General features: G+C 45.2%; 1 protein-coding gene across 1 annotated transcript in view; it reads right to left on the bottom strand.

The window, feature by feature from the left end:
* Window positions 1–21,355, bottom strand: part of LOC106613471 (C3 and PZP-like alpha-2-macroglobulin domain-containing protein 8) — a 44,214-nt gene that overhangs the window by 20,649 nt on the left and 2,210 nt on the right. The window contains exons 2-27 of the mRNA XM_045687515.2: window positions 20,333–20,484; window positions 19,523–19,545; window positions 18,825–18,990; window positions 16,204–16,256; window positions 15,655–15,672; window positions 14,852–14,906; window positions 14,658–14,771; window positions 14,367–14,451; window positions 14,124–14,232; window positions 13,773–14,000; window positions 13,467–13,637; window positions 12,988–13,116; window positions 12,602–12,794; window positions 12,212–12,387; window positions 9,671–9,820; window positions 9,408–9,569; window positions 9,175–9,317; window positions 8,835–8,897; window positions 7,451–7,682; window positions 6,695–6,848; window positions 5,491–5,630; window positions 5,314–5,365; window positions 4,661–4,959; window positions 3,333–3,558; window positions 2,853–3,029; window positions 1,777–1,858 (exon numbers count right to left, since the gene is read on the bottom strand). Of these exons, the coding sequence (XP_045543471.1) occupies window positions 1,777–1,858; window positions 2,853–3,029; window positions 3,333–3,558; window positions 4,661–4,959; window positions 5,314–5,365; window positions 5,491–5,630; window positions 6,695–6,848; window positions 7,451–7,682; window positions 8,835–8,897; window positions 9,175–9,317; window positions 9,408–9,569; window positions 9,671–9,820; window positions 12,212–12,387; window positions 12,602–12,794; window positions 12,988–13,116; window positions 13,467–13,637; window positions 13,773–14,000; window positions 14,124–14,232; window positions 14,367–14,451; window positions 14,658–14,771; window positions 14,852–14,906; window positions 15,655–15,672; window positions 16,204–16,256; window positions 18,825–18,990; window positions 19,523–19,545; window positions 20,333–20,484 (3,552 nt within the window). The remainder of the gene's footprint in view (window positions 1–1,776; window positions 1,859–2,852; window positions 3,030–3,332; window positions 3,559–4,660; window positions 4,960–5,313; window positions 5,366–5,490; window positions 5,631–6,694; window positions 6,849–7,450; window positions 7,683–8,834; window positions 8,898–9,174; window positions 9,318–9,407; window positions 9,570–9,670; window positions 9,821–12,211; window positions 12,388–12,601; window positions 12,795–12,987; window positions 13,117–13,466; window positions 13,638–13,772; window positions 14,001–14,123; window positions 14,233–14,366; window positions 14,452–14,657; window positions 14,772–14,851; window positions 14,907–15,654; window positions 15,673–16,203; window positions 16,257–18,824; window positions 18,991–19,522; window positions 19,546–20,332; window positions 20,485–21,355) is intronic.

The following is a 21,355-nucleotide window of genomic DNA, read 5'->3' as shown; positions in this document are numbered from 1 at the left end:
GGGGGGGTCAGTGTAGCCTACATACAGAGGTGCTACTTCGCCGCTGGGCCAACCAGAGGCTATTCTGTTCCATATGCATTAACCCTCTTTAACAGCAAATAGCTTACTGGAGCCCCACGGCTGCCTTGGGAACCAATTAGAAGTTTGTGTATGATTCTCCTGGGTTTATTTAACCTACTGTTTCACAGTCTGAGCTCTATTAAATATCATAATACCCACATCAACTAATAAATCACCCTGAAGGTATGCAAGTGGCCCGAATATGCAAGCAGAACATTGGAGCCTCTCATTCGCTCCGTATTCACTATTCCAAATATTATGACATGGTCGTGGCCGCCTGCCTGCCTCCAGGGATGTGTAAACATTAAATAAACACTCAGCGAGCATAACTCAGACCGATTTAAACACAGGAATATGAGGGTATGAATGATGAACATGCGTATACAATGTTACTGATAAGAGCTCCCATTGTTTCTGTCAATAATCCACTTCAGGTCAGGGTAAGTGGAGGAGCGGTATGCAGTTTTAAACTATGTACCATCGGGAGTGAACTGACATACTGAGGGATGTAAACCTAAGGAAAGAGTAGAGGACTTACTGAGGGATGTAAACCTAAGGAAAGAGTAGAGGACTTACTGAGGGATGTAAACCTAAGGAAAGAATAGAGGACTTACTGAGGGATGTAAACCTAAGGAAAGAGTAGAGGACTTACTGAGGGATGTAAACCTAAGGAAAGAGTAGAGGACTTACTGAGGGATGTAAACCTAAGGAAAGAGTAGAGGACTTACTGAGGGATGTAAACCTAAGGAAAGAGTAGAGGACTTACTGAGGGATGTAAACCTAAGGAAAGAGTAGAGGACTTACTGAGGGATGTAAACCTAAGGAAAGAGTAGAGGACTTACTGAGGGATGTAAACCTAAGGAAAGAGTAGAGGACTTACTGAGGGATGTAAACCTAAGGAAAGAGTAGAGGACTTACTGAGGGATGTAAACCTAAGGAAAGAGTAGAGGACTTACTGAGGGATGTAAACCTAAGGAAAGAGTAGAGGACTTACTGAGGGATGTAAACCTAAGGAAAGAGTAGAGGACTTACTGAGGGATGTAAACCTATGGAAAGAGTAGAGGACTTACTGAGGGATGTAAACCTAAGGAAAGAGTAGAGGACTTACTGAGGGATGTAAACCTAAGGAAAGAGTAGAGGACTTACTGAGGGATGTAAACCTAAGGAAAGAGTAGAGGACTTACTGAGGGATGTAAACCTAAGGAAAGAGTAGAGGACTTACTGAGGGATGTAAACCTAAGGAAAGAGTAGAGGACTTACTGAGGGATGTAAACCTAAGGAAAGAGTAGAGGACTTACTGAGGGATGTAAACCTAAGGAAAGAGTAGAGGACTTACTGAGGGATGTAAACCTAAGGAAAGAGTACAGGACTTACTGAGGGATGTAAACCTAAGGAAAGAGTAGAGGACTTACTGAGGGATGTAAACCTAAGGAAAGAGTAGAGGACTTACTGAGGGATGTAAACCTAAGGAAAGAGTAGAGGACTTACTGAGGGATGTAAACCTAAGGAAAGAGTACAGGACTTACTGAGGGATGTAAACCTAAGGAAAGAGTAGAGGACTTACTGAGGGATGTAAACCTAAGGAAAGAGTACAGGACTTACTGAGGGATGTAAACCTAAGGAAAGAGTAGAGGACTTACTGAGGGATGTAAACCTATGGAAAGAGTAGAGGACTTACTGAGGGATGTAAACCTAAGGAAAGAGTAGAGGACTGACCACATGCTTCCAGAGGAGTCCCTCTCTCCAAAGGCACTGTAGGATCCATCTTGGCGCTTATAGGTCAGCTGTCTCTGGTACCCTGGGATAGTACAGGGGAGAGGGAATTAGTGGGTTGATGCTAAAGTACTTTTTCATTAATACTGCTATCCAAACCAGTGTCCAGATTCACAAAACACTTCCTACGCAAAAACGTAAGATTCTTAAGAGAAAAAAAAGTTCATAAGATAGTTTGTAAGTGCAATTCCTCAACAATATCTTAAGATGTAATGATTTTCTTAAGAACTTCTCAAACATCTTCTTACACATTTTCTTAAGATGTTTGTTGCTAAGCACCCATTTTTGCTAGCTATCATGTTAGCATATTTCTTTCTGAGATTACTGTTCTAAAACATGTTCTTGGGTTTAAAATAATCAACACTGAAACTTTCAGAGGAAGTCTGAGTGAATAAAACATGTTCAGTTGCTTTCATGAGCTTTTTTTCTCACTGCCCTGAGTTTAGCTATCTTGGAATTAACAACATTTTACATTACATTTTAGCAGACGCTCTTATCCAGAGCAACTTACAGTAGTGAATGCATACATTTCATACATTTTTTCTCCGTACTGGTCCCCCGTGGGAATCGAACCCACAACCCTGGTGTTGCAAACACCATGCTCTACCAACTGAGCTATACGGGACTACAACATTTCCAATAACTTTATTTTCAAGAATCTAATGACTTCTTAACTTTTTGCTTAAGGAGAAGAAACATAAGAAATAGCGCAATAACATTTCCAATAACCTTTTGAGGAATATAAACCTTTCTTAACCTTCTTCTTAAGTCTATAGTTAAGGAAAAAATGGCAGTTAAGAAGAAATTTCTTCTTAAGAAAATTTTGTGAATCTGGGCCCTTGGTGAATATCAGAGAAACACTGTTTTAGAACTAAGTGGACAGTAAATGCATTGACTTTATAAGATGATCTTCACAGGGGTAACTGACATCACCCAACGGGAATATCTCAAGGTTCTCAAGGTAGGATTTGGCCCTAGGTCTCAAAGCCCTTGAACTACTTGATCTCTCCGGTGGTTACCTTGCAGCAAGTAGTCTGTGGCCTCAGCCTCCACCTCAGGGCTGAGCTGCCTGGTCTTCTGCAGGTACTTGAGGACAAAAACATTGGGGGCGAAGTGGATCATGTTCTGCTCCCCACAGCCGAAGGGCAGCCGCAGCAGCTTGTCCAGGTTGTTGAGGGTGGGGCCCATCACATCTCCTGACACATCACAAAACACAATACAGAAACTGTTCAGCAACACTGCTACACTGCCTCACATAAAGTTTGTTTCATTAAGATAACATATCTTCTTCAACACAGCTGCAGGGTCAACAGTATTACAAATGCTAGGTTACAACTGTTTCATCAAATGTCATTCATAGAGAAACGATTAATTCCAACTCTAATTAACCACATGGACAAGGTATGTCAAAGTGAATAGGAGGAGGAGAAGCAGACATTCAGATAATGGAAATGATAGGTCTTTGAGAAGGATGACAAATAAATGGTGTCCCTCCTCACCTATCATGGAGGCAGTGGCGGTCTCAGAGCCAGGCACCACGTTGTGAGGGACACCCAGGGTGAAGGCCTCGTTGTGGTTCTCATCAGAGTCCTCCTTCCTCCAGATCTTAAACTCACCCACCGAACCCCAGCCCGTGGAGAAACCTATGTGACGCACCTGGCCAGGGAGGGGGCCAGACCACTGTAGGATCACCGACTCATTGGATGGCTGCAAACCATGTCCGACCTATCAGAGATCGATTTGAGAGATTTGAGGTTTTTGACTGGAGTGAAAGAGTGAAGTTGTCCCTAATCACTGATGCAGGGTCAGGTGTCTTCCATTGACCTAATGATTAGGATTGAGGGTAAGGTATCTGATTCTAAATCTGTGCTTAAGGGCAACTTCTACCTCGAGTACTGGTCAAACTCAGAGAGATAAACCAGGATGTTGTAATTCAAATTCTATGGTTGTTAAAACAGTGTGTAGTGACTTGGTTTTTGCCAGGTTCAAATAAAAGCCTCACGCGATATAAATGTGGTCCTGAATTTCACCCTGATTAAATGAATATCTAATAACATGATAGAAATAAGTGTTTGCTAATGCTCTATAGAGGAAGCCCCTGTGGCTTAAAGTCAATAGTAAAATACTGGAAACCAATAAGATACTACTTAAAAAGCCGTTTGGGTTGCTTTTGCATTTCAAATCCTAGGCACACATAAAGTACATTTCCAAGAGTTGGCAACAGCAGTCTGCATCACCTTTTTCCTACATCCACTCAATCCGTAGTTCCAAATGAACAGATGGCACCATGGGTATTTCTAGGCATTTTGTAATCACATTAAACCAAAGACCATGCAGAGCTGAAAATGAAATGCAATCAGTCACTAGAAAAATAAATGAATCTTATTGGGCCATACTGGGTTCTAGTGCAAGGTTTTAATTGCTCCCTTTGGTGAATGGTACGAGGCTAATGCAGGGTTCAGGCCCGTGTGCCAGGCAGCGCCATGCGGACGCCACAGATCACAGAGTGTCCAGCCCATTAAGCGTGACCTCACAGGCATGTCATTAAAAGTGGCGCCAGTCCTCTTGACTACACAGCCCCTGTGCCTGCCCAGTCAAACACTCCCTCTCTAACTTACTACCCCAACTCACTACTATACTCTACCTCAAGCCCTGACTTGCTGACTGACTGAGTGACTGTCTGAGTGACTGACTGGGGCTCTATGTTGGAGATGCCACAGTGGATCTGTATAGGATTCATTTGAGGACACAAATCCCAGAACTCATTAAATAGAATAGATGCTACAATAAACAAGAGAACTAGGCATGACCACCCCCCTCCTCTCACCTGCACCACGCCACCCTTCCAGCTGACCCAGAAGCTGCGGAACTCATCCCAGGAGAGGATGCCCGGGGTGGGGGAGCTGACCACTGGTTCACCCATCTTGCCCAGAGAGATCCAAGAGCGGGTGTTCTGTCTGCCCCCCAGTACAATCTCCACCATCTCAGCACAGTCGTGGGGGCTGGGTGAGAGGGCAAAATGGGCATCGTTGTGGGTCTTCACTGCCACCTCAAAGTGAGTCATCTTGGCCGGCTTCTTCACGTACTGGTACTCATACTTGTTGGGTGTGGAGATGTGGATTCGCTCTGAGAATGGAAATGTCAGATTCACATTCAATTGTGGCCCAGTGCAGAAAATAAACCAGACTGTAGAGGCAGAAAGGTATTGGGTAACACTTAAAATGTATTTGCTCTTATACCCATGTAGTACTACAGTACAACATATATCAAATCAATTTGTATTGGTCACATACACATAGTGCTTTTAGTTCCGACAGTGCAGTAATATCTAACAAGTAATTTAACAATTCCACAACAACTACCTTATACACACAAATGTAAAGGGATGGAATAAGAATATGTACATATAAATATATGGATGATTGATGGCCGAGCGGCATAGGCAAGATGCAATAGTCGCGCATATAACTGTATACTGACCGTTGGGGCAGAAGAAGACACTGTAGGTGTACTGTCTGGGCAGGCCCTCTGGCTGTAGGGGGAGAAACAACATGTTAGAGCTGACATCACTCTCTCTAATGACAGTACATGGTACAGCAAGCATCTGCTCCCCATCTCAGCTCTCTCCCCAGGCAGTCTCTCCCCCATTTCTCATACCTCCACCAGGACACTCCTTCGGACATAGTCAAGGCCAATGGGGGTCCTCCGGTCCTCCAGGTCATCTATGTTTTTGCCTGTTTTAGTTGACTGGAGTCCATCTAAGCAGCAGCCCGGCTCACTATAGGCAATGGCCCGTGCTACGGCAGGAAAAACAGAGACATACTTCACCTCACCATACTGTATATCAGGATGGGTTTTTTGCTTGTAAGTTCCCACTAAGTAGGACTTTTATTGCATACATTTTAAGTACAAATGTACTGTATACAATAAACCAAACAAGCAGCCAAAAGACTATCCCGTGAAGAATGCTATTTGAAGAAAACATAGTTATGTTAATGAAATAGTTTTGTAATACATCTATCAACAACACAATCCCACATTGCCCAACAACACAAATCATGGTTGTCAAAGAACATGTAGTTCCCTTTGCAGAGGAGCACATTGGAGATGTGGCTGTGTGCCAATGTGTTCTCTTTGTATGTGTGTAGTGAAAGGGAAAGACTAGGGGCCAGGGGAGAGAGAGAGCCGTGGGGGGCCCATTGACCACCAGTGACCTGAAAACTCATCAACATGCCACTGAGTGTCAGTGCAAGGCCCCGGCTGCTCCCCTGCTGGTGGCCTGCTTTGTACCTTTGATGGGACTGTTTGTATCGCTGGATGACCAGATCACATAAAGGCGTCAGCATGCTTCAGTTTGGCTGGTGGCTAGGCGAACCGAACGAGTGTGCTCGCACACTCCCTTAAAAGACCTTTGCGAGAAAAAAGCGGCAATAGTACTCATTGTCCAATTTGAGAGGCCGTAGCCAGTATACATTTCCTCAAAATAGTCCAATTAATCTAAGATAACTCAAGAAGTTTGACGTTTTTGCAGAGGAAATCTTAGTCGCGCAATTTTACATCTAACTAAGATGTTTGGTGCAGTACTTCGCAATGTCGTCATAATATATGCACAAACTCTTCCGAACTGTTTCGTCTGGGAAGAATGCGGACGCCTTAAGCGTCAGGTCTTTTAGCAGCATGGAACCTCTTGGGCATACCATACCAACCTGCAATATCCTATCAATCAAATCCCAAACTTCAAGAGTTACTAGCAATACGCTTACAACATCAGAAAACTGAGGATTTCCGGAACCGTAAGAACTATGAGAGAACTTGGAACTCTTCCCCAGGGGTTCCCCAGTAACTGACTAGATGGAATAACCTGTGATGTTGGCCGCTCCCAGCTCAGTGAAGGACAGCACTATGGATGTGGGTGTGGCCTCTCCAGGAGCCACACATTTCTTCCTGGTCAGGTGATGCTTCCCAGGGTGACCCACAAACTTGATGCCTTTGGGAACGGTGACTTTGACATAAACCTGAGCAAGATGGAGAGAGAGGGAGACACACACACACACACACACACAGGAAGGCCCTGCATTAGCGCAACAGATATGGATTTCTTCTGACAAGACATGATTGCGTCATATCTGCTCTCCGTTTCGTCCCTTCATGTAGCGTGACCTCCTCAAAGCTCTTAAAGTATTTTGGGGAATTTCGAATCACATTGCACATTTTCCATGCTGACTGACTCATGGCTCTAAGGCTCCCTGAAGGATTAAGTTCCACCCATCGTCCAAATTTCGCAGAGGGCTCGGTAATGCAGTCAGATTGTTTCACTGTTCTTTATCCACACGCTAGAAGTCGTAAATAACTTTGCAGGAAATATAAGAATCACATGTTTTCAGGCAGACATCAAAGGCAGGGCTCCATTGGCTTACAGAATCACCTAACATGACATTAAAGCACACCATGCATAGCCCTTCAACAGGCTCATCTGCCAACATCATGATGTCATCTCTGTAAACAGGAGGATGGACACACTTATGGTCATCTTAGGACCAGATTTCTCTACTCCAAGCGTACATATTTCCTTGTGGTGGTCATGGTTTAGGATCCACCCCTTCTTTCGCCCCCTCACCTCTGCGCAGGTAGACAGGTAGTTGTAAACAGTCAGCGGTACTTTGGTCTGCTCCCCACGTATCACACCGTAGGGGAGGGTGAAGTCTACGAAGAAGGGCTTGAAGGTACGAAGCTCCGCACTCTTGGCAAGGCCCAGCCCCTTCTCCTCTGACAAGCCAATGGCCTCTGTCACCCAGGTGGTAATGGAGTCTGGAACGTCCAATCGTAACTCAGCTTCACCGGTGACATCACTGCCAAAACAGATTTGGGTGGAACATTTTTACTCAAAAGCTAATGCACCATTCCAACAAACAATGTTCTCTAATCATGACCCCATAGAAAACACTGTTTCAGACTAATGTTTGGAACAAGACCACGTTATGGGAATGAAGGGGATTGATCTAATATGTGTCTCATCTGGGAAACACCTATAACTAAGTAATATTCTGCCCATAACACATTGCAATACATAGGTGTGAAAAACAGGCAGGTGTTCAGTAAAGCTGTAAATTAGTGAGATCATTGTTGGCTACCAATACTGACGTTGGTTTTGGCCGGCTTTCACAGGGCATAATAGGCGTTCTCGGAAATTACTAACGCACTGCCTTTTGATCAAAGTCAACCCAAAATTACTTTGATACACTCAATAAGGGAAATCAAAGCGTTGGATTGAATAGGAAATTAGGCAGAACATAACTCTGCCCAAAGGAATCAAGCATATGGAAATCTATGGCCAGTTCATTTATATTGGCTGGAAATGAATGGCAGGAGCTGTTGAGAAAGCCGACGTGTGTTCCAAGACAACCCTGCTTAAATGGGCCACATTCACACCCACTGGGAGAAAGTGCAGTGGTGAAATATCCCCCTCTCAAATATGTGCTCCCTTACCCCTCCCACTCCTCCATCCTCACAGATCTGGAACACCACCAAATCCCAATTAAATACCCACAATCTGATGCAGCTGAGACCATCTCCACCCACTTTCTCAAACACACACACACACACACACAAATGCATTCAGACACACAGGTGTCATACCCATAGGGGGCACAGGGGCACGTGCCATCCTCAGATTTGACCCAAAAAGTATATGTATATATATTTAATTTTTTTCTTTTGTTGTCATTTCTCTGTAATACTACAAGCCACCTAGCAATTTTATGAAGTTGGCTTTAAGCTAGCTCAGATAGGTTCCCAATCTCCAAAACCCATTCCAAGAAGCCATTTCAAGTTAGAGTAGCTAGCTTGTCTAACTATCTTAGCTGGTATGCCTGCTGGCAAGGTTGGGAGACTTTAGAAAAACAAGCAATTAATAAATAAGACTTACATTCCTTTCAATCTTTTACCCAGACTCATACACACAGACACGCACGCACACACAGACGATGTGGGTGTTCCTGTACCTGACATTGACGCAGTGCCACACCCACGTCTCAGGGAAGAATGTCCGTCTGCGCTTCTCGGCTCTGCAACCAAAACAACACAACCTGACATCAATAAAGGCCTTCCATTATGGATCTGGATGCAATAACCTGTAATTGGAAAATGGATTGTTTTTAAACCCACGCTGACATTTAAAGCACATGTGTGTAATGTTCATCTCAAGGGTGAAGTCATTTGAAGAGTAAAGTCCTAAATATTTATGGTCCCAATCCCAACAGTCCAGTTTCTTGTTCAGAATAGTGGGCACATTGACAAGTTCTAATGGGCAAAAACCTGGCGTTATACTGTATGTGTAGCTACCTGGGCACAGTGCGCGAGTGCATGGCTGCCACCAGTGTGGATGTGTGAGGCTGAAAGGCAGGAACGGCCTCGTCTGTGTACATCCCTCCAGTCTGTCTGTGGTTCAGGGTCACCATGTCAGTCATCACCACGAGACCAGTCTCCTTTTACACATCACAGACACACATTGTAAAAACGCTAGACTTAGGATCTTATGCTACGCCTAATGACTGGTGATTGGGCGTTGTTCTCACCGTGAAGGCGAAGCGGGCATCTTTAGTGATGTCCCAGTGCCAGGGGAACACTGAAGAACGCCTCCGTCGCTTAGACGACAGCCCCGGCCACCAGAAGTGCCCGTCGTCTTTGGGGACTCCAAAGCCATCGGACACATCAAAGTCTGCCAGTTCTTTAAACACCTACAGAACAGTGGACATGGATGGCTTACATTATTATCCTGTTCGAATGTAGTTAAGTGGTACTAAAGATTAGAAACAAGGTAAGATGGAGGGAGACAAACCTTGTCTGGACTGAGCTGGAAGTCTGGCTTGAGAAGGTAGAGGCTCTTGTCCACAGTGGCGACACACACGCAGGAGCCCTTCTCACCAGTGACACGCATACTGATAGGGTCACCTGGCATCGACTCATTGGTAGACAGAGAGACAGACACCTACAGACAAACAAAGATACAGATGAGAGTTCCTGTGAGACCCATAGCCATGATGATGTATTTATGGTCAGGAGTCAACAGTTAAACGCAAGGCCTGAAGATGGACAATGACAGCTCTAAACTTTAGCCCTTTATGTGTTCCGCTGACCTCCTTTTTCCAGCTCCTAACCTAACCCCTCATCATCCTGCCTGTCATGACCCCGCATGCGTGCACACGCGCGCACACACACACACACACACACACACACACACACACACACACACACACACACACACACACACACAGTCTCTGTCTAATCATGTCCATGCAGGTAGACACACACACACACACACACACACACACACACACACACACACACACACACACACACACACACACACACACACACACACACACACACACACACACACACACACACACACACACACACACACACACACACACACACACACACACACACACACACACACACAGTCTCTGTCTAATCATGTCCATGCAGGTAGTCACACACACACCTCCCTACCTCATTGATTGCATACCAGGGAGCAGTAAATACTTCAGGGAAGGAGTTAACCCAGCCGGCCTAATGCAGCCAACAACTGGGGAGCTCATGGGCCAATACAGCTGGTTGTTTACAGGGACTCACTGGCACTAGCATGAGACTTCAGTCAACTACACACAAACAGTGGGTAATGTCTCAGTCATCCCAAACTAGGGCTGCGCGATATTCCAAATGCCTGTATCGCAAGAATCAAGGTTTTGTTATTTTCCGTTTTTATGAGCGTTTATGTTCCGCTTGTTCTCATGTTGTCTTTTTGGTCTCCTCTTGTCTCTTTCCCGCCTTCTGTGCTGTGTGCAACTTCACATTTACACCAGAGATCTGTATATAATGACGAGATTCTCATGTCTCCGCCCTAACAATTGGAGTCGTTGTCCCAAAGGCAGGAAGGCAGGTGACAAGCTTAGGTCCAAAATAAACCCATAGAAACACATTGGGCATATTTTGGACAGATTTTGGCAAGAGTGAAACCTCTTGCTTCGCCTCTTCCTTCTGCTTACGCTTACACACACGCACACACACACACCAAGCCCCTCTCCTGCCACTCACAACAACAAAGATGAGAGATCACTTCTTCCTCTCTGACAAGCGGTTTCAACTCGCTATTTGCATTTGATGTTTGGTCCAACAGAATTGGTCACATGGACACCGAAACACATTGAGGCATTTTATTGTAACAGAGGAGAAGTTAACCCTTTTTATGTCTCAACTACTCAAATTGCATGCAAAACAGACACTACTAAAAGAGGAGTATTGATGCACATTGGTTCTGGAAAATGAATGCTCAGTTTGTCGCGCGCCATTGCAGTACCACTATAGCAGCATTTCTGCCAAAGACTGTTATACTAGCTGTCTAGTCTGTGTTTTATAAATGTGCAATACGTATAAAAAGATGCATTTCTATAAGAAATTGGCAACTCGTTCTCATTCTGAGAAATAAGGTAGGCCACTTGATTTCAACATCTGAACAAAGTGGACAGGCTAGCATTCTGTTCCAACAGCTGGAGACACACTGTTCTACCTTGTCAGCTAGCAACTAGATCCAAGTCGGCTAAACTTCAAATAGAAATATTAGCTGGATACTCACTAGCACGTGGGCTTGTGCTTGAGATATTTTTTATGAGACCTGTGTTAATTTTCTATAATGCCTGTTTCAAGAAGTTAGTCATTATTAGTGAATGTGCATTATGCATGGTTCAGGTTAAATTGGTAACAAAAAGGGCCTTTTCATAGACTGACCTGAATGCCAGATCACTGATTATTGGAAAAAAAGCATATATTTTAAATAATGAAAGAATTAGTGGGTCTTATGGTTTTGTAAGGCTTATATTTAGTTTAGGTATCATTTCACAAGCCCTGAATTAATTTGATTATTGCTGACTGTTTGACATGCAGTGTATTTTACCTTTAATTGTACAGCAAAACATATTTTTTGAAAAATAAAAATAAAATCAATAATCGAGATAGGATTTTTAGGCCATATCGCCCAGCCCTATCCCAAACTGAACATGGCCTGGTTGCCAGTCTGTTTCTGCTTTAGCCAACTCCTTTGTTGTCTGGCATGAGTTGGCTAAATCAGGGACAAACTGGCAACCATGATAGACCTACCTATCATTCTTACAGCTACTGTATGTACAGGTAGGACTGTCCGTACAGGTAGGACTGTGTGTACAGGTAGGACTGTGTGTACAGGTAGGACTGTGTGTACAGGTAGGACTGTGTGTACAGGTAGGACTGTGTGTACAGGTAGGACTGTGTGTACAGGTAGGACTGTGTGTACAGTGCACATTGAGGGATGCAAGGACTCAGAGAGGGACGTCCTGTACGGTACCTGGTTCTCAAAGCTGGGCTGTACAGGGATCTGTAGACTGTCAGTGACGCCCTCTCCATTCTCTTTCACATAGTAGACCAGGAGGCGGCTGAGGGGCGCCATGGAGTGGGTCACTGGGAAACGCAGCACCATCATACAGCTGTCTGTCTCACCCTGCGGGGAGGAGGCTGCCGGACCTAGAGGGCATGGGAAGAGAAAGAGAGGGTAAAGGGAGAGAGGAGACAAGGGGTGGAAGAGACAGAGAGGGGGGATTCAGAGCTAAATATGTACAGAGTTTGACCAACTGTCCTCTATGCATTCTTAGCAGAATGCATTGAAACGTTTGGTGCAAACATGGTGTCCATTGGTCAAAATCCTCCGCTCTTCATTATGAGACTCTATAGTACTAACCAGAGCCACTGGGTGGCGTGGTGGTGTGGATGTTCTTGTCAAAGGTGACCGCTGCCCTCTTGCTTCTGTGGGCTGTAGCGTTGGGCTGCTGCTGGCCGGACTGGACGATGTTTCCTCTGGAGGCGATCTCATAGTGGAGGGTGAAGTTACAGGGACAGGTGGACTTCAAAGTGACCTCAGCCTCTTGACCGATCTAAACACACAAAAACACACACCACTATTACCCTAGGGACATCATAAGGATCATAATAGTATTAGAAGTACCATGTGATTACTGTTTACATACAGTCTGTATATGATATGTGGCCCATGTCTCAACGATGGTGTTGGAGACCTGATGATCTGTAATGCCAGTAAAGTAATGATAAGTCGAGTGGAGTGCCTACCTTGAGAGGAGCGCTGAGGCTCTGGATCTGAATGTGACACTTGCTGGGGGAGTACCAGCTGCTGATGGACAGGTAGCTGGGGAGGTACTGGTCTCCAGCTGGACGGCCATCTATGGCTGTCACCTTGGTCTGGGGCACAACACACAACAGGATTTAACCCACCAATACATCCCACTCTCTGGACTATGATGACATCAAGCAAAATCCTATCAAACAAAATCCTGATAGCTCGGGTTTTATGAATAGCTCTTATGAGAAGCTAACTAAGCTCTAACCATGTCCACCTCCACCTCTCCCTCTATTTCCACTCCCTCTATCTCTCCACCTCTGCCTCTATCTCTCCCTCTCTCGCTCCACCTCTCCCTCTCTCACGCCACCCCCTCCCCCCATCTCTCCAATAGCCGCTATCTGTCCACCTTCCTCTATTTGTCCTCCTCCCTCCATCTCTCCACATCTCTCCACCTCCATGGTCCACTGACCTCCAGCCAGACGTACTGGGCAGAGTTGGGAATGGAGGGGATCTCAAACGTGGCCTGGCCATCCCTGGACGTCAGCACGCTGGTGTACACGTTGTCCTTAGGGGTCAGCTCCGCCTTCACACGCACCCGCACCCCATCTGCTGGGCTACCGTCAGGGTAAGTTACCTCTACCTGGGGGACAATGGGACAGACAGTCAGGTCTCTCGCATTGAGACGCATAAGTGAACGCACGTCTTGTACAGTCCAGCTTCCCTTGATAGAGGTCATGTGAAGTCAATCATATGAATACCTTTGGCTGTCTCTTACCTTTCCCTTGTAGGGAAGGCCAGGCTTGAACTGTTTGCGAGTGTCCTTTGAGTATTTGATGTCGATAAGCTGCTTGTGAACTGGGGTTGAATCATCGAACATGGTTTGTCGCCCTCCGTCCTTGCTGGTCACTGACACCCACATGTTCACCGTGCCCCGGAAATGATCAGCCACATCCAGGGGCATCATGTCTTTGACACACAGGCTGAAGGTCGCTGAGCCTTTGATCTAATAATAGTGGAGGAAACAGACAGACTGTTAAATATCTGAAATGAATCCTAAAAGGGTTAAATGTGATTCCATTTTCCTGATAGTTTTAGATTCTTCAGCACTGCAGCAGGGTTCACTCACCTCCATGGTCTTGACCACAGGATGGCCCACCTCATGCCGGTAGTACCCAACTCCATTCACTGTCATGTTCACTGTCATCTTCCCGGTCACTGGCTTCCCAAAGACATATCTAAAGACAGAAAAGTAGTTTGTGTTTTAACAAGAGTAGAGGTGCTACTTTGCCTCTCTAATATTCAAAGAACAATATGTGTTAGGAAATCACATTGAGCATGTTGAAGTGAATGATGTGAGTCAGTCACTCACCTGGCCCTCACAGTGGCCTGTTCACACATGTTGAGGTCCTGGATGTACTGTGGAGGGTCTATCACCAGCTCAAACTTGGGCATCACTGTGTGGAGCAGGGGGAGAGGAGTCCACATTATGCAAAGAGAGGCATGACAACTGTACAGTCCCAGTTCAAACCTAGAAATACCACCTCAAACAGAAGGGTCTTTGAACGTATCTATGTTATGTAATCATGCTGGAGTTCCAAAACCTTTCAACCCAAACCACATCCCAATCTGGATAAATGGTCACGCTCAGTTATCAACTCACCATACTTCTGCACTTCAAAGGACTTGTTGTAGGTGTGTCCCTGCATCTCTACAAAGATGAACCACTCTCCAAACACGGGCTGGTCTGAGAGAGGGAAACTCATGTTGACGACCCCTGAGGAGAAAAGCAGGGGTAAAAAAACAGTGTTTTTGACTCAGTCAACATCACATGATAACATAGGGAGTTTCTCTCACCGCAGCAGAGGGGTTTAAGCCCTTTCCACTGGATCATCCGAGATCCTCTTGGGTCCTGCAATCCAGAGTATGAATACACAGCTGATCAAGAGATTCTACTTTCATCAAAACAAGCATCAATCTGTTTCTCCCTACGTGAAAGCTGTGGGGGATTGCCCTAAAACAGCATGAACTTACATAAGTACTCATGAGTGAAGTTATGTAACGGTTATGTAAATACATATATTGGGGATACCTCTCCATGTCCCCCACTCCTACAGTAAGATACTTCTTACTGGCCTGGCTCTGACTCTAGGAGAAAGACTAACACTAACTGCTGTCAATCAGGTAATTAAAGCTACTCTCACAGAAACTCCCCTACCCAGAAGGCCGCTGGTCTGCTGGCTGCAGGTGACAGAATAACACAACAGCTACACAGTTATTCTTAGCGCCTGAGCTGAGTTCATTTATACAACAACTTCTACTGGAATCTTAACACCAAGTAGCATATTTACACTACAAAGCCACCGCAGACAGAGCACTGGAGGACATGAGATGGACGGAGAGTGGGGGAGAGAGAGAAGGAGAGCGATTGAGGAGCTAGTAACAGCAGGGGAGAGCAGCTGAGTCAAAGAGAGCAGTTCCTTTCATGTTCAGTGTTAGGTTGGTCTGCTTCAGGGTCCAGGCTGGGGCTCAGAGCACAGGCCTGTTATCAAAGTGAGCCCTTCCCTGCCCTGTAATCTTCTGCCTGGGGTTGGGACACTAAACCCCCAGTGTCCGTGGCCCTCCCTCCCGGCCCAAGTGGTCCTTCTCCATCCACTCACCACAACGTAGGCTTCAATCTGCAACCAGGGTAAGAAGATGGAAAAAAAGAGTCAAGGTTGGCACACACATTAGACAAACTGCACAGCCACATGGTAAAATATCTCCTCCCCCTCCAACAATCATCCATCTGTGAGTGTGATCGTTAGCCATTGCCAGCAGCAGACCTTTATAGCTCTAGCCATCAATAAACACACTGTCTACACAGTGGCAATGGTATATTTGGAGCCATTTCAAAAATTCCAACAGAAATGACAAGGTTTGTGGAGGTAAATAGGTTACTGTATATTTAGTACACTCAGGCCAGGTTTCCCCCACTTCACTCCCCTCTGAGGGGTTCTTGGAAAAAAGAAGTGTGTAAAACTAGCATGATGCCGCCACCCTTCATTTGAAGCCGGTACACATCAAAAGAGAGGAGGCCAGCTGCTTGGCATCAAGGCCCACTGACACACATTAGGTCAACACACCTGATTCTCATAATTCATATCCCATCCATTTCCTGTAAGTGGGTGTGATGTCTTGGCTTTGATGTGAGAGACTGGTTGCATTACCTTGTCATTGGCCGGCCTCAGATCCGGAGTGACAGAGTACACGTTGATGAGCACTGGATTGAGAGAGGAACAGATTATTACCCACTTTAATGCATTTGTTTTATGTAGAGTGGAATAGACAATCCATGTCATTAGCTTTTCTCCTGGGCTGCTATTAAGACATAATGGCCTATGAGTAAATCTATCTACTGTAGAAGGTTTATGCCAATGGCTGATACTAAATTCAAAATGGAATTCAAAAAATGTAGAACCAGGAACAGATATAGCCCTTGGTTCACTCCAGACTTGACTGCCCTTGACCAGCACAAAAACACCCTGTGGCGTACTGCACTAGCATCAAATAGCCCCCGTGATATGCAACTTTTCAGGGAAGTTAGGAACAAATATACACAGGCAGTTAGGAAAGCTAAGGCTAGCTTTTTTAACAGAAATTTGCATCCTGTAGCACAAACTCAAAAAGGTTCTGGGACACTGTAAAGTCCATGGAGAATAAGAGCACCTCCTCCCAGCTGCCCACTGCACTGAGGCTAGGAAACACTGTCACCACCGATAAATCCACTATAATTGAGAATTTCAATAAGCATTTTTCTACGGCTGGCCATGCTTTCCACCTGTCTACCCCTACCCCGGTCAACTGCCCTGCACCCCCCACAGCAACTCGCCCAAGCCTCCCCCATTTCTCCTTCCCCCAAATCCAAATAGCTGATGTTCTGAAAGAGCTGCAAAATCTGGACCCCTACAAATCAGCTGGGCTAGACAATCTGGACCCTCTCTTTCTAAAATGATCTGCAAAGAATTGTTGCAACCCCTATTACTAGCCTGTTCAACCTCTCTTTAGTATCGTCTGAGATCCCCAAAGATTGGAAAGCTGCCTCTTCAAAGGGGGAGACACTCTAGACCCAAACTGCTACAGACCTATATCTATCCTACCCTGCCTTTCTAAGGTCTTCGAAAGCCAAGTTAACAAACAGATCACCGACCATTTCGAATCCCACCATACCTTCTCCGCTATGCAATCTGGTTTCCGAGCTGGTCATGGGTGCACCTCAGCCACGCTCAAGGTCCTAAACGATATCATAACTGCCATCTATAAGAGACAATACTGTGCAGTCGTATTCATCGACCTGGCCAAGGCTTTCGACTCTGTCAATCACCACATTCTTATCGGCAGACTCAACAGCCTTGGTTTCTCAAATGACTGCCTTGCCTGGTTCACCAACTACTTCTCTGATAGAGTTCAGTGTGTCAAATAGGAGGGCCTGTTGTCGGGACCTCTGGCAGTCTCTAAGGGGGGTGCCACAGGGTTCAATTCTCGGGCCGACTCTTTTCTCTGTATACATCAATGATGTCGCTCTTGCTGCTGGTGATTCTCTGATCCACCACTACGCAGACGACACCATTCTGTATACTTCTGGCCCTTTTTTGGATACTGTGCTAACTAACCTCCAGACGCACTTCAATGCCATACAACTCTCCTTCCGTGGCCTCCAACTGCAAGTAAAACTAATGCATGCTTTTCAACCAACCGCTGCCCGCACCTGCCCGCCCGTCCAGCATCACTACTCTGGACGGTTCTGACATAGAATATGTGGACAACAACAAATACCTAGGTGTCTGGTTAGACTGTAAACTCTCCTTCCAGACCTACATTAAGCATCTCCAATCCAAAATTAAATCTAGAATCGGCATCCTATTTCGCAAAACAAAGCATCCTTCACTAATGCTGCCAACCACGTAAAACTGACTATCCTTCCGATCCTCGACTTCGGCGATGTCATTTACAAAATAGCCACCAACACTCTACTCAACAAATTGGATGCAGTCTATCACAGTGCCATCCGTTTTGTCACCAAAGCCCCATATACTACCCACCACTGCGACCTGTACGCTCTTGTTGGCTGGCCCTCGCTTCATACTCGTCGCCAAACCCACTGGCTCCAGGTCATCTACAAGTCTTTGCTAGGTAAAGCCCTGCCTTATCTCAATTCACTGGTCACCATAGCAGCAACCACCTGCAACACGTGCTCCAGCAGGTATATTTCACTGGTCACCCCCAAAGCCAATTCCTCCTTTGGCCGCCTTTCCTTTCAGTTCTCTGCTACCAATGACTGGAACGAACTGCAAAAATCACTGAAGCTGGAGACTCATCTCCCTCACTAACTTCAAGCACCAGCTGTCAGAGCAGCTCACAGATCATTGCACCTGTACATAGCACATCTGTAAATAGCCCATCCAACTACCTCATCCCCATACTGTATTTATTTATTTATTTTGCTCCTTTGCACCCCTGTATCTCTACTTGCACATTCATCTTCTGCACATCTATCACTCCAGTGTTTAATTGCTATATCGTAATTACCTCGCCACTATGGCCTATTTATTGCATTACCTCCCTTATCTTACCTCTATTTGCACACACTGTATATAGACTTTTTTCCTACTGTATTATTGACTGTATGTTTGTTTATTCCATGTGTAACTCTGTGTTGTTGTATGTGTCAAACTGCTTTGCTTTATCTTGGCCAGGTCGCAGTTGTAAATGATAACTTGTTCTAAACTAGCCTACCTGGTTAAATAAAGGTGAAATATATATTTTTTTAAAGGGCCTGGGAGATTGAGACCTTTGTGTTTGGGCTTGTAGACTGGCTTATCCGTCTGGATGAAGACTGCTGTGCCCTTGCTGTCCACAGTGACAGTGGTGTAGTTGTGGAAGATATATCCCCCCTCAGTAATGTGGCGATTCCCCCACACCTTCAGATGGGCCTGACCTCTCAGACCAGGAGGGACCTGGAACCAGGAAGGACACATACAGTATATCTTCAGGATGCGGTACCTAACACAACACCACACCACACCACACAGAGCAGTGGCAAACCAGATGCTAAAGTGCTTAGCTAACACAGTGGACAATACAAGACTATATTTCATAAAGACAGGGGTGGAGGTTAGAGGGATGGGAGGAATCAAGTCGTGCATGTTGGATTGATCCATTCCAGCCTTTGGGGGCTGCAGACCCTTACATGCACATAAACAGATGTTGCATATTATATTGAGGCTGTTACCTTATTCCAAATGAATGTGCAAAAAGGCAGATGTTCACATACAAATGATGTTAGTGTTGTTCTGTATGTCGTTTGTGGAATGCGGACAAACTGAATGGGATCTCACTACTGCGCAGCTGGAGCCACAACCATTTCAAATACACTCTTGAAACAACAATTGCGTTCTTTATTTATAACTCTACACAACAAAGACCTGATATAATCAACTGCTGAATGATAGATAAAAATGCTGTTAAACACAATGACGTTGCTCTCACCTTTAATTTGATTGTACCTTTGTCTGAAATGGAGAAAAGGGAATAAAATCAATCAGTAAAAGTACACACAAAACCAAGTAAAACCTTCTCTCAAAATGATTAAGCTCTTGTGATTGAGGTGTGGTTTGATTCAAGGAACATTAACTCGTGTCAACACCGGTCCTTGAGGGGCACATTGTATACCGGTTTCCGTCCTTGCCGTTTACAGTAATCAAGAACTTTAGTTATATAATGTTTGGTTATACTGTACTTTAGGCTCAGACACATGTCCAATAGCGTTTGCTGGCCGAGAGTACTTAGCACTAATGAACGTAATTTGCGAACCGAGGACGCACCGATTTTACATGTAGAATCGAGTGACAAATGTCTGAACGATTGGCAGACAAACGCTAGATCCACATTCGGTGCAATGTGTGCAAACATTTAGATACATCACAATAACCAGTTATGTGAAATCTCAATTTTACAGTTATCAATGAATTGCCAGAGGAAAGGAAAACCAGTGGAACTGGAGCGATGCACTCTGCAGGAAATACAGCTACAGGCTCTTTCAATGAAGTGCAGAAGTCCCATTAGTAGTGCTGTCAAACAAAGCCCACATTGATATACACAAAAGCCTGGTTAGACAAGCCAGGCTTTGCCATAAAACCCCTATCATAAGAAACATCCGTTAAGGGCCCTGTGAGGTCAGGAGTTTACACTCAACCCGACAGGTCAGGGGTCAATCAGCCTCACACTGTCCCCTGTAAGAGCTTGTGTGTAATTGTGGTGTGTGTTTCTACGTCAGCATGTGTGTGTGTGGGTCCTCACCTAGCACAGTGCCATGGCTGTGTGCCACCGTCTCACCCTTCACAGAGAGCTGGACTTGGACATGCGTCTCCTCCACAGCATTGAAGATGGTGATGCTCAGGGCCTCCTCCACGCCAGCGCGGAAAACTGAGGGAGCAGCAATCAGGTAACCCCTAGTGACCAGGACAAAGTGTAGGCTTGGTCAACAAACAGTGGGCCAGGGAAACTTTTGATCAGACAATACTTTAGCCAGTGGTTCACAACTCTGGTCCTTGAGGGCTTGCTGTTTTTTACAGGTTCTGATAAATAGATCATTCTCATTCCACTATACTTCCAGCAGCACCCAATATCAACACACCAGTGGCCTCAACTTCACGCTCCTCCTGCCCTCCAAATATGGCTGTTCCTAAGGCAGTATTGACGCGCACACACGCACACAAACACACCTCAAGGGATTTGCAAAGTGAGATGAGGTTTAACTGCGAGGTTAGCAGCGACACAGTACCTGTCAGCCAACAGGGCTCTGCTCTAGTGTTCTCTTTGGGTGGTCTGAAACCACTTCTGATGTAACCTTATAGTCATTGTTTTTTTAAACATAATGTGCAAGATTCCAGACAGTCATTCTGATATTTAGTCGAGGGAAGACGGCTGTCAGAAGGGTTGGAGGCCAAAGGACATCCTCAGATGCACATAAACATTCCAAAAGTCCAATTAAACTTTGACCAATGGTAGGCAAAAGACAACCATAAATGAGAGCAAGGGGTTCAACTGGCTTTAGTTTGGAGACATCAAATCAAATCAAAGTTTATTTGTCACGTGCGCCGAATACAACAGCTGTAGACCTTACAGAGAAATGCTTACTTACAGGCTCTAACCAATAGTGCGAGAAAAAAGAAAAAAAAAGGTATGTGTGTGTAGGTAAAGAAATAAAACAACAGTAAAAAGACATTTGAAAATATGAGTTGCAAGGTTATATACAGACACCGGTTAGTCAGGCTTAGTCAGACATACTTAGGTTTCCATGTTGTACTTTTATCACACTAT

Source organism: Salmo salar, chromosome 10 (assembly GCF_965601325.2).
Source record: "Salmo salar chromosome 10, fSalSal1, whole genome shotgun sequence".
Lineage (NCBI taxonomy): Eukaryota > Metazoa > Chordata > Actinopteri > Salmoniformes > Salmonidae > Salmo > Salmo salar.
The sequence above is the reverse complement of the archived record's forward strand: the minus strand, read 5'-3'. Positions and strand labels throughout refer to the sequence as shown.